General features: G+C 38.5%; 1 protein-coding gene and 1 non-coding gene across 2 annotated transcripts; both read right to left on the reverse strand.

Annotated features, from left to right (window-relative positions):
- Positions 1-9,343: 9,343 nt before the first annotated feature.
- Positions 9,344-11,436, reverse strand: LOC131308439 (peroxidase 10). The gene is made up of 4 exons (XM_058335373.1): positions 11,089-11,436; positions 10,290-10,481; positions 10,023-10,188; positions 9,344-9,843 (listed from the first exon to the last, which is right to left on the reverse strand). The coding sequence occupies exons 1-4, from the start codon at positions 11,320-11,322 to the stop codon at positions 9,431-9,433; spliced, it is 1,005 nt and encodes a 334-aa protein (XP_058191356.1). The 5' UTR covers positions 11,323-11,436; the 3' UTR covers positions 9,344-9,430.
- A 1,955-nt stretch (positions 11,437-13,391) lies between these two features.
- On the reverse strand, positions 13,392-13,465 carry TRNAI-AAU (transfer RNA isoleucine (anticodon AAU)). The gene has a single exon. It is a non-coding gene; the product is annotated as a tRNA-Ile (tRNA).
- Positions 13,466-13,491: the final 26 nt, after the last annotated feature.

Here is a 13,491-nt window from a genome sequence, read left to right on the forward strand (position 1 = left end):
ATCATCAATTAGGTCATAATAGCCATCAATAGTAGTAAGCAACGTCCCTTTTAGATGGAGTAATTTCAAGAGAAGAGAAAATAAAAAGAAGGGTTTTGATTTTTGTTGAAAAAAGTATGCATTATAATTTGTGAAAATTTATATGCATCTCTATTAATTATTTTGATGATTAATTCAATGATATTTTTATTCGGCAAATACAAAATTATCGAAAAGTCGATTCCCGAATTAAATATTTTCGTGACCTTGAAATATAGCATAAAGTCTCTTGGATTCATGATTTATATTTACAAAGACTTTATTGAGCTCAATACATGCTTTAACGGTTTATTTAGATGAAATTTTGAGCCACAGGTTGACGAACCGGCTGACAAGCCGGCTGTCTGAACAGAAAGCTGTGACAACCGGACGACCACCCGGATGACCACTCTATCAAACGGCTAGTTTCAAACGGCTAGTTTCCAACGGCTAGTTTCAAACGGCTAGTTTCCAACGGCTAGTTCCAACGGCTAGTTTCCAACGGCTAGGAAGCATATGGATGGCTATATAAGGCATCAAGAACTCATTAATGAGTAGACACACACAAGCTACAACATTCCATATTATTGCAAGAGCAAATTCTCAAAAGATCAAAGCCAAAAATTCTCATTGTTCTTCCACTTTCATATTATTCTTGAGAGAAAATTTGTACAAGTCGTGAGCGATAATTTTCATACCTTCTTCACATACTTGTATTTCCTAAGTGAGTGTTTGAGTCAAACACTTGAAAGCTTAGAAGACCAAATTCGGGTTGGAATTTGGGTGTTATTGTTTTTGAGAAGTTTTCGGAGAAAATTCTTGCGGTTGTGCTAGCTCCTCGGGAAAGCTAGAGGCATTCGGTTCTTGTAAGCACCCGCAAGACTTACAAGTTGTAATCTTTTAAAGATTAGTCTAACCTTCAAGTAATTGCTTGAGGAGAAGTGGAGTAGGGCCGGACCGTGGACAAATCCGGACCGAACCACTATAAACGGGTTCTATCTCTCTATCTCTCTATTTTGATTGCATACTTATTGTTTGCATATATTGTTAGAGATAAATTTTTATTGGTGATTATTACTAGCAATCCTATTCACCCCCCCTCTAGGTTGCATAATTTGGGTAACAATTGGTATCAGAGCCTCGGCTCTTGTTTGTAGATTTAACAATCTAAGAGTTAAGATCCATGGCAACCACTAGTAATGTTTCTTGTATCGAAGGTCAATCGTCCAATAGACCTCCCTTGTTCACCGGAGAAAATTACTCTCATTGGAAAAATAGAATGATGATCTTTATTCAATCCACGGATTATGATCTATGGAAAATTATCAAAAATGGTCCCATTATTCCTACTAAGAAAGTTGGAGAAGAGACTATGCCTAAACCAGATTATGAGTGGAGTCATTTGGAAAAGGCTTCAATAGAAAAGAACTATAGAGCTATGAACCTTCTTTTTTGTGCTATTACTCCCAATGAATATGATTGTGTCTCCGCATGTGAATCGGCTAAAGAAATATGGGATAAGTTAGAAATGTCACATGAAGGAGATAGTCAAGTTAAGGAGTCCAAAATTGATATTCTTGTGCATAGCTATGAGCTCTTCAAAATGAAACCGGATGAATCTATATCTCAAATGTTTGCTAGATTTGCTAGTATTACTAACGGTTTAAAAGCTCTTGGAAAGATTTACAGTCAATCCGAAATGACAAGGAAGGTGCTCCGTTCCATGCCAACCAATTGGGACACTACCACCTCCATCATCCTACAATCCAAAGATTTCTCAACATACACGATGGACAAGCTCATGGGATCTCTCATGACGGAGGAAATGCATCACAACCTCAAGGGTGAAAAAGAGAAGAAAGTTAAGGATCTTGCCTTCAAAAGTACAACAAGCAAATCAAAAAGCAAGGAGGATTCAAGCAACGAAAGTGAGGATGATGAAATGGCGCTCATCACAAAAACGTTCAAGAAACTCCTCAAAAATAGAGCATCTCGCAAAGGTAGAGGATTTTCAAGAAAAGATGGAGGCAAAGATGAAAGTAGCAAAAAGGATCCAATCATTTGCTACGAGTGCAAGAAGCCCGGCCACATCAAAAGTGAATGTCCATATGCCAAAAAATATTCAAAGAAGGACAAAAGGAGAGCTATGATGGCCACATGGGACAATAGTGACGATAGTAGCTCCGATGAGGACGATGAGCAACAAGAGGTCGCTAACTTGTGTTTCATGGCCATCGAAGAAAACGAGGTAGATCTCGACTCATCCTATTCCTTTGATGAATTGTTTATTGCCTATAAAGAGTTGAAAGTAGAATTTGAAAAAGTTGTTTCTAAAAACAAATTTCTTAAAAAGGTTGCTAAAGATCTCTCACTAGAAATGGATGATTTAATTGAAGAGAAAGATATTTTGGAGGAAGAAAATGAAAGTTTAAGAACCTCTTTGGCAAAAGAAAAAGAGTATTTGAAGGATACTTCCAAAAACGAATCTTTAGAAAAACAAATTGACGATTTAACTAATTCTCTTTCAAAACTCACTAATGGAAAAGAAAGTTTAGACATTCTTCTTGGAAAACAAATGGTTTCTTTTCACAAGGCCGGAATTGGTTATAATCCCACTCAACACAAAAATCTTTTTGGAAAAGATGTTCCTCCTTCTAACCATTCTAAATTGACATGTCATTATTGTGGTAAAATTGGTCATATTTCTCCTACATGTCCTATGAAAGGATACTCATCTTCTAATGCAAAAAAGGTTTGGGTTCCTAAGAACCGTATCAATGCTAACCTTCAAGGACCCAAGATGATTTGGGTACCAAAAGTCAAGAATTGATGTGCTATTGTAGGTATGCTTCAAAAGTTCTCTCAAGGAAGGAAGTTGGTACCTTGATAGTGGATGTTCAAGACACATGACCGGTGACAAGAGGGCTTTCAATTCTCTTTCGCCTAAAGATGGTGGACATGTCACATTTGGAGACAACAACAAAGGCAAAATCATAGGAATCGGTGATATAGGTAATTCTCCTATTATTGAAGATGTTTTACTTGTTAGTGGTTTAAAACACAATCTTCTTAGCATAAGTCAATTATGTGATAGAGGAAATCGTGTTATCTTTGAAAAATCCAAATGTATCATTGAAAATGTCAAAAGCAACAAGACACTCTTCGTTGGACAAAGACTTGAAAATGTATATGTTTTTAATCTCAATGATTTAAGTAATTGTGATATAAAATGTTTTTCCGCTTTGAGTGAAAATAGTTGGCTTTGGCATAGGCGCCTAGGACATGCAAGTATGGATGCTATTTCAAAACTCTCTAGAAAAAATTTGGTAAAAGGTCTTCCTAAAATCAAATTTGAAAAAGATAGACTTTGTGGTCCTTGCCAACAAGGAAAACAAACCAAGGTTTCTTTTAAGTCCAAAAATGTTGTTTCAACTACTAGACCTTTGCAATTACTTCATATGGATTTGTTTGGACCAACTCGCTCTCCAAGTCTTTGTGGAAACTATTATTGTCTTGTTGTTGTTGATGATTTCTCTAGATATACATGGGTGATGTTCCTAGCTCATAAGAATGAGGCTTATCCTAATTTCACTAAACTTTGTAGAAGAGTTCAAAATGAAAAAGGCTTTGTTATTTCTAACATTCGTACGGATCATGGAAAAGAACTTGACAATTCTTTATATGAAAAGTTTTGTGATGAACATGGTATTGGTCATAACTTTTCCGTACCTCGTACTCCTCAACAAAATGGAGTAGTAGAGAGAAAAAATCGTACTCTGGAAGAAATGGCCCGCACTATGCTTTGTGAAAACTCTTTGCCAAAATATTTTTGGGCGGAAGCCGTTAATACCTCATGCTATATTTTGAATCGAGTTTTAATTAGGCCTATCCTCAAGAAAACTCCTTATGAGCTTTGGAATGGTAGAATACCCAACATTAATTACTTTCATGCCTTCGGTTGTAAATGTTATGTATTAAACAATGGAAAAGATAACTTGGGTAAATTTGATTCAAAATCGGATGAAGGCATCTTTATTGGTTACTCTCTTACTAGCAAAGCATATAGAATTTATAATAAGCGCACTAATCTTGTTGAAGAATCTATTCACGTTTCCTTTGATGAATCTAATCCTTGTGCTACTAAGGATGTTGTTGATAATGATGACTTAGAAATTACACATGAGATTCATGACTTGAAAATTCAAGAAAAAGTTGATGGTGATACTCAAGTAGAAAGCTCTCAAATCAAAGAAGATGAAGTTATTAATCAACCTCAAGATGCCATGGGAGACAACCAAGATCTTTCCAAGGATTGGAGATTCGTGCAAAACCATCCAAAGGACTTGATTCTTGGAGAAGTTTCGAAAGGGGTAACCACTCGCTCGTCTCATAGAAATTTTTGTGAAAATCAAGCTTTTGTTTCTCAAATTGAGCCTAAAAACTTTCCGGAAGCTCAAGATGATGAAAATTGGATTTTGGCCATGCAAGATGAGTTAAATCAATTTGAAAGGAATAAAGTTTGGGCATTAGTACCTAAGCCTCTTGATCACTCTATTATAGGTACTAAATGGGTTTTTCGTAACAAGCTAGATGAATCCGGAAATATTGTTAGGAATAAAGCTAGACTTGTTGCTCAAGGTTATAATCAAGAAGAAGGTATTGATTTTGAAGAAACTTTTGCACCGGTAGCTAGATTAGAGGCTATTCGCATATTGCTTGCCTTTGCATCTTTCAAAAATTTCAAGCTTTATCAAATGGATGTGAAAAGTGCATTTTTGAATGGGTTCATAAATGAGGAAGTTTATGTCAAACAACCTCCCGGCTTTGAAGATCATGTATACCCCGATCATGTTTTTAAACTCTCAAAAGCTCTATATGGTTTGAAGCAAGCACCACGTGCATGGTATGATAGACTTAGCTCATTCTTGCTTGACAATGGCTTTACTCGTGGAAAAATTGATACTACTCTTTTCATTAAAGCCAAAGGTAAAGATATGCTCATTATTCAAATATATGTTGATGATATTGTCTTTGGTGCCACTAATGATAATATGTGCAAAGAGTTTGCTAAGTGTATGCAAGGTGAGTTTGAAATGAGTATGATGGGGGAGCTTAACTTCTTCCTCGGACTTCAAATCAAGCAAACTAATGAGGGGATCATAATCAACCAAGCCAAGTATGCGAAAGAACTTATTAAGAAGTTTGGCATGGAAGGATCAAAGCCAATGAGCACACCAATGAGCATATCAACTAAGCTAGACAAAGATGAGAATGGTAAGGCCGTCAATGAAAAGATGTATCGAGGTATGATCGGCTCATTACTTTATCTCACGGCAAGTAGACCTGATATAATGTTTAGTGTCTGCATGTGTGCTAGATTTCAATCATGTCCTAAAGAATCGCATTTAAAAGCTATTAAACGTATTTTTAAATATGTTGCCGGTTCTCATGACTTAGGATTGTTTTATCCACGTGGAGTTGCATTTGATTTAATTGGTTATTCAGATGCGGATTTTGGAGGTTTCAAAGTTGATCGTAAAAGTACAAGTGGGACTTGCCAATTTCTAGGGCACTCTCTAGTGTCTTGGCATAGCAAGAAACAAAATTCCGTAGCTCTATCTACCGCCGAGGCGGAATATGTAGCGGCCGGAAGTTGTTGTGCCCAAATATTGTGGATCAAACAACAAATGGAGGATTTCAATTTGCAATATGATCATATTCCTATTAAATGTGATAATACTAGTGCAATTAGCTTAACCAAGAATCCAATTCAACATTCTCGAACAAAACATATTGAGATTAGACATCATTTTATAAGAGATCATGTTCAAAAAGGGGATATTGAACTTAACTTTATTAGTACCGACAAGCAATTGGCGGACATTTTCACAAAACCCCTTGGTGAAGAACAATTTTGTTTCATTCGACGAGAACTCGGCATGTCTAATCATTTATGAAAAAGTTTTGTGTTCTTGATGTCAAAAGTTTTTTTTTGATTCAATGTTGAGTTGATTGAATTCGTAAATATCATACTTGATGGAGAGTACAAATGATCTTGATAAAGAAATCACCCTCCAAACATTTTATCATATGTTTCATTTTCCTGTGTTTGGTATGAAGAAAATCAGTTTTATGGTCTTTAATGTTACTCCTCTTAAACGATTTCTGGACTTAACCTGCATTTGTCAGTCGGATGTCCAAGCGGATGTCCAACCGGACAACCGTGAGGTTGAGACTTATTCAAGCTTTTGCGTTGCTAACTCTGATTTATTAAGTCTGTTACACTTAGTTTGTATGAACTTCATGGCTTAGTGCTTAAATTGTCTCTTATATACTTCGCCGATATGAATTTCTTGTCTCTAAGCTTGCAGGGATAATCATTCTCGGTAATACCCCTCGCATTCTTTAAAAAGCTCTCTTTTAGGGGGAGCATGTATTAAGGGGACACAACAATAAACACCCGAACACAATTTTCTTCCCCTATTCTTGTTCTATTCGGCGCCACCCCTATCCTATCTCTATTCGGCGCCACCCCTATCCTATCTCTATTCGGCACCGCCCCTATCCTATCTCTATTCGGCGCCGCATCTTTATCCCTTATCCTCAAACACTTCTCTCATACTCTATAAATTCAACAACACTCTCTCTATCTCTTCATCTATCTATCTTTCCTTCTCTCTCGGCCTAAATCTCTCATCAAGCAATGGCAAACATACCGCAAGGGTTACCGTTTGAGTTTTACGAAAGAGATGCCGAACGAGCAGAGTTCAGGTTGTTTATCCAAACCATTTGGATGCAACTCTTTATCTTCATTCTGCTGTGTGCGTTACTTACCATGAGAATACCACCATGGTTCGGATGGAATGTAAATGTGGATACTCTGTGGTATTGGATTGGCATTATAGCTGCCGTTGTAGCAGCCATTATTCGAGAATACGAAAATCAAGGACGCCAAGCTCTCAATGAACGAAGATAGAGTGCTACAGGGCAAGAGCGGCATGGTGCTGGAACCATGGCCCTATTGTTTTTCTCTTTTTAGTTTTTTTTTTATGATGTCACAGGGGGAGAAAAAGCCAAGTTTTAATTGATCTATCTTGCCATTTTGGGCAAATTTAAAAAATTGCTTGCTATGATCTGATGATTATTGCTATTACTCGTTGATCATAGATAACTGCTTTGGTGCATGTATTAAGGGGGAGATTGGCATAACTAGATTGGCATAACTCCTACTTGAATAAAAACTATCATTTTGTGTCATCATCAAAAAGGGGGAGATTGTTGAAAAAAGTATGCATTATAATTTGTGAAAATTTATATGCATCTCTATTAATTATTTTGATGATTAATTCAATGATATTTTTATTCGGCAAATACAAAATTATCGAAAAGTCGATTCCCGAATTAAATATTTTCGTGACCTTGAAATATAGCATAAAGTCTCTTGGATTCATGATTTATATTTACAAAGACTTTATTGAGCTCAATACATGCTTTAACGGTTTATTTAGATGAAATTTTGAGCCACAGGTTGACGAACCGGCTGACAAGCCGGCTGTCTGAACAGAAAGCTGTGACAACCGGACGACCACCCGGATGACCACTCTATCAAACGGCTAGTTTCAAACGGCTAGTTTCCAACGGCTAGTTTCAAACGGCTAGTTTCCAACGGCTAGTTTCAAACGGCTAGTTTCCAACGGCTAGTTCCAACGGCTAGTTTCCAACGGCTAGGAAGCATATGGATGGCTATATAAGGCATCAAGAACTCATTAATGAGTAGACACACACAAGCTACAACATTCCATATTATTGCAAGAGCAAATTCTCAAAAGATCAAAGCCAAAAATTCTCATTGTTCTTCCACTTTCATATTATTCTTGAGAGAAAATTTGTACAAGTCGTGAGCGATAATTTTCATACCTTCTTCACATACTTGTATTTCCTAAGTGAGTGTTTGAGTCAAACACTTGAAAGCTTAGAAGACCAAATTCGGGTTGGAATTTGGGTGTTATTGTTTTTGAGAAGTTTTCGGAGAAAATTCTTGCGGTTGTGCTAGCTCCTCGGGAAAGCTAGAGGCATTCGGTTCTTGTAAGCACCCGCAAGACTTACAAGTTGTAATCTTTTAAAGATTAGTCTAACCTTCAAGTAATTGCTTGAGGAGAAGTGGAGTAGGGCCGGACCGTGGACAAATCCGGACCGAACCACTATAAACGGGTTCTATCTCTCTATCTCTCTATTTTGATTGCATACTTATTGTTTGCATATATTGTTAGAGATAAATTTTTATTGGTGATTATTACTAGCAATCCTATTCACCCCCCCTCTAGGTTGCATAATTTGGGTAACAATTTTTAGTCAAATCACTTATTTGAATTGACTATTTTAGTGAGAATGGGAAGAAAATTATATAAATAAAATGTTTTGATTGGATTCTCTCTCTTCTTATCTCTCCATTTCTCACTATCCAAAGGGATTGTAAAAGTATAAATATAGAGTGGTCTGTTAAAAAAAATTATTGAAGCTATCACAATCAATTATGACATAAAACTTGGGTTTGATTTGCGTTGAATGTGGGAGATGCTCTTGTAGAGCGGGTGCAGAGCGGCTGATCCAGTCGTTCATCTCAACAACCGACGGCTCGGATCTTAATCGAGCAATGAACGTGCTTATTAGTATGTGCTCAGATTCAATCCAAATCGTTCGTGTCAAGATGAACGGCCGGGTCGATCGCTCGACTCCGTTCTATAAGAAGATACTCGGTAACATCGTATATGAATAAAATACATAAAGTCTCCTTCAACCAATGCATAATGTGATGAAAGACAGAAAACTAAAACACAAATAGACGTATTGGATTGGAAAATGGTAACCGCATTTAATATTTGCATAATTTCTCCTTTAAACATCTAATCCACCAGACAGCCACATTCGCCACTTTGATCTATATTGTTGCACCTAAACCTCCATTCACTTGTTCCTCTAATGGACGTTCTGATTGTTTTGGTTTGTTTCTTCTTTTTAATAATCGGGTGTCTGGATCTTATATGCATCTCGATAAAAAAACTTTTAAGTTAACGACCGTGTAAATTTCCAGTGACCCTAATGAATGGTTGCACAACGCTTGCTTGTGTTCAATGGTTTGATGCAAATTTCCAGTGACACTAATGGCTTGCTAGGAATGCAATTTTAAAACGCAACTCCGGACACAACTGTATCGAGAGCCGTTCGATGCATGTGACTCCGGAATTGTGTTCCCTGAACTTTTTGCTCTCTTGCAAGTCTTGATAAGACCTGCTCTAAGACCCCCACTAGGTGATGGGGGAGCCGATTTGATTGCAAAATACTTTTATTCATCCATGGGTCTCCCATAGCTAGAACCATACAGAACACCCCACCAGTTACAAAATGCTCAACTTCAAGAGTTTACAGAGCCACATTTCTTCCTAATTTCCCCAACTTGCCCGGTTAAAACCCCAATACTTCCCATCTTAATCATTGATGCTCCGAAATCTTGTGAAAACATGTATGGGTACATGCTATAAGAACTGACCAGTGATGCAGCCACTGGATCCCCCATTAAGGCTTGATCGGATTCGAGAAGGCCCGAGTTGCTCACCAGGTTGTTATAATAAGCGTTGTCGAACATGTACGCGGTTGCAGTGTCCAGAGGAGCGAGCTTGGAATTCGATTTGTCCACGTTTGGACACGTGCTTCTCAAGCCGGAGAGAAGCGAAGAGTCGAGAGTAGGATCGGGCTTTCCGGAGCCTTTGAAGTTGAAAAGTCTCCTCTTGAATGTGAAACATTGAGCATAGCCTATAGTATGTCCACCTACAACATCAAGAAACATTTACTTACAAATCTTTCATGAATAAAGAACTTCACAGTGTTAGTTTCGTTACGCTTTCGTCAGGAAAGATACTCCACCTATTGGCTCCAACACTTAACAGTACAAACCCTTGCTTCGAATTCGAAAATGGTTTGCTGTAGTCAAGAGATCGAACAAGTACCTGAGAGGACTACTACATCTTTCAAGTCAAGGCCCTTTGATGTAAACTTGGCAGTGATGCCACCTAAAGGTTCAATAGGTGATGGTAACTGTTCATTTGCTGCTTTTTCACTAGCAGTTAACCCGTCACGCCTGCCCAGTGGAACGTACCAGAAAGGCCCTCCTGACTGCAAAAATAAACGTAGGAAGAGAAGATGTAGTTCAGTTTGAAGCATAGAAGTAAAAATTAGTCCTCTGGTTGAAACAATGATATAGTTGTGTTAATTACTTGGAAAACAGCTTCTCTTGCTGCAAGAGTCAATATGTCAGCACAAGAAACAGTCGAAGGGCAAGCTCTTTCGACATCCGCCTTTATTGTGTCAATGACTTCAAAACCTCTAAGCGAATTGCGGTTGGGTAAAGCATTCTTCTCTCCCTTGAAACGTTTAGTGTCGTCAAGGAGCACAGAACCATCACAGCCCTATCGCAAGGCAAGACAACTATGAACAATAAATTTGAAAATTCTAAAGCAACATAACCGGTCCATATTAGAAGAAACACTGGACGAATTTGAGCTTCAGTTCGTCATCTGCAAACTGTGACATCGCGTTTTGAAAAGCAAGTTCAAGAAGAATGAAACTTCTAAACCAATGTTTCTTAAAAATTGCCGCTTATTTCTAAGATTCAAATCGATTTACACATAATGTTACCATAAGTCAGTTCGGTTCCAAGGATAAAGCAGGACAATTATATCGAAAGAGCAAGTAGCTAAACGTGTAGTCATAATATCCAATTAAATTCGAGGTTAGGCCCCTTTATCATACTAAAACATGATTAATAACTAACGAAGGAAAAGATGCCCTATGGGACTATGGGCTTATGGCAAGTTATAGCAATTAACTTTCTACATATAACAGTGAACGTAGCTGTCAACTTGTTTCTCCGCGTTGGACAGTAATATTTGCATTTGTCTATCTTGTAAGTCAGGAAGGGGAGGATTATCAAATGTTAACAAACGAGAGAGCATTGCAGGGGTAGGGGAACAGTGAAATTCGAGGGCTATAGTTTTTGAGGGAGGAAATAACTACATTTACGAAACAATCGTGAAAATGCAACCGGAGAAGGGATGCAGCCATCCTGGTATCATTCTTCAGAGCTGCCCAAACACCAAGCTTGACGATCGTGAATAAGTGAGGGCATGACATATCGTAAAAACTATAATCGAGTAGGCCATCGTCATAATAACCATAAGCGACAGAAGACAGAAATATAAACAGAAAGAAGAGGGAGATAATGACGCGGTGAGAGGGTTTAAAACCCATAATCTTCTGAGTTGGGACGTTTGTGTTGACAAATTCTCATCACTGGTGGTTGATATTATATACTATGCGAACACGAAAGGATATCTTTGTAAACTGAGCTCATTGGCTTTTCTTGGAGAGTGGCAGTACCACTATAGTTGTTGACGCCTAATGTCCATATCTGCAATACATTATTTCTCCAACTACGAAAAGTGATAAAACGCCATTAAATAACCTCGGCGTGCGTCGTTATGCATTCTATTTTTCTCTGCTAATCGAGTTGCATTCACCTCGTGCAAAAAAGCATACTATTTTTCCAGGGCCTTTCACTTTCTATCACACTTCCCGAGAATATGATTCGCCCTGCATGAACACCAGTAGTAGAAAAATCATGTTAATCAGTGGCAGCAGCCGGCACTTAATCAAGAGTGGTCAACTAAGTCAAGGGTTATGCTGCTCCTGCAACCAAGGATTCATTAGATTCTAAGTATATATCCTCAAGTTAGTGAACTCTTTCCAAGTTCCTTAGACTACAGAATGACACACCAAGTTCAGGACTTTTGATAAGTATCTGAAGGTTTTGTTTGAAGAGGCGACGAGAGAGAACAATGAATGTCTTAGTTCTTTGCTTTACAAAAACAATTAAAGCGCCAATAACGCGAGTTCCTGTTGGATTTCCTTCTCGATCAATGGAAATAGTTGCACCGTCATCGCATCGCCTGGTGATGTGTAACTAGGTGATTAAGAAACAAAGAACATGGTAAGAAAAATCAAAATATGCCAAGAATATAAAGTTCTGGATGAGCATGCACAGGTTTTTTTAAACAAGTCAACACTTATCTTCTGGAAGTGGGAGTGCAAGTGTTATCAGAAGCAAGAAATAGCAATAGATAGTTGAGCACCCCACTTTGCTTTTACAAAGAATAATAATAAGAGGGGAATGAATCAACTCAAGATGACTGGTAGAACAGTGTGTGCACTAAAAATTCAATTGCTCCCTTTACTAGTAGTGCGTGCGTTCGCCAGCTTTGTGGTTGGAAAGTTGAGCTGCAAACCCAAGTCTGAATTGTCCCCACAAGTGGACTGCAGTACTGGTCCAGAAAGTTAATCGAGATGTGCGTAACCTAGTCCGACAAGTGCCTTATCGAGAAAAAACAAGTTAAGCTGCAAATTAACTAAGCAATGTATCCAACATAGTAGATCTCATTGCATACACAACTAACCCAATCTTTTGCGTCAAGGGCAAGTAGTTATTAAAAGGGTCCAGACAGACTTAAACCAATACTATCATGCAAATGCGTGGGGGTTCATTGAGCAACTAGAAAAAGCCCGGGCTAGCCCGCAAATTTGGGGAAATTCTAGATGGGTTACCGTTCAAACTAGCAAAGAAATCTCCTTTTTGCCCGAACAACAATAGGTTGTGGCCACAAACTCAGAAATTAAGGCCGCAAAATCATACCTTGAGGTAAAAAACTCGGAGCTTGTGACCGCATACTCACAACTTGTGACCGCAAACTCTTTCTCTGATACCGCAAACTTAAACCCGTGGACGTAAACTGATACAACGTGGCCGAAAACTATTACCATGTGGCTGCACACTAATGCCCATGGCCGCAAACTAAGTCCTGGTGGCGCCGGCGGCGGACTGCAAATGGTTTTATGACTTTCCCCACCACCCCAAGTCACATGGGAGTAATTCGCACGTGCGTGCTTGAGCGCAAAGGGCGAAAGCGTGTTCGAAACACATTCCAACCTAGTATTAAAATCCACGAGAGCAAGGATGAAGAGTGCGAGCGCAATGCAAGAATTGAAAGTGAGAGCTCGGAATATTTTGAAGGATTATGTGACCGAGTTCTCACCGGTGCGATGCTCGGATTCGAGCCTTTGTTGCCCTCTTACCGATTAAACACAAAAGGAAACGATATCAATGAGAACACAAGTTAGGATCCATCGATAACTTTTCTCTGTGCTCTTCGTTTCCATTTCAGTAGAGATTCCGTTTCGATAATTGCAACCCTTTTGGTATACGTGCGTTCGGAGATCGGGATGAGCCCAAAACACTGATTAGCAAAAAGGTTTGAGGTAGAAGTTGGCCCATGCAGGTCTCGAACCTGCGACCTTCGCGTTATTAGCACGACGCTCTAACCAACTGAGCTAATGGGCCGTTTGCTGATGTGTTTCATACTTATT

This window comes from Rhododendron vialii, chromosome 11a (assembly GCF_030253575.1).
Source record: "Rhododendron vialii isolate Sample 1 chromosome 11a, ASM3025357v1".
NCBI lineage: Eukaryota > Viridiplantae > Streptophyta > Magnoliopsida > Ericales > Ericaceae > Rhododendron > Rhododendron vialii.

What these genes read in the sequence shown, in the direction of transcription:
- LOC131308439 (XM_058335373.1), bottom strand. Translation starts at nt 11,322, where the DNA reads ATGGGTTTTAAACCCTCTCACCGCGTCATTATCTCCCTCTTCTTTCTG. An exon ending in TTCACGATTGTTTCGTAAAT is followed by an intron (nt 10,482 to 11,088) that starts GTAGTTATTTCC and finishes GCCTTGCGATAG; the next exon opens with GGCTGTGATGGTTCTGTGCT. An exon ending in CAAGAGAAGCTGTTTTCCAA is followed by an intron (nt 10,189 to 10,289) that starts GTAATTAACACA and finishes TTATTTTTGCAG; the next exon opens with TCAGGAGGGCCTTTCTGGTA.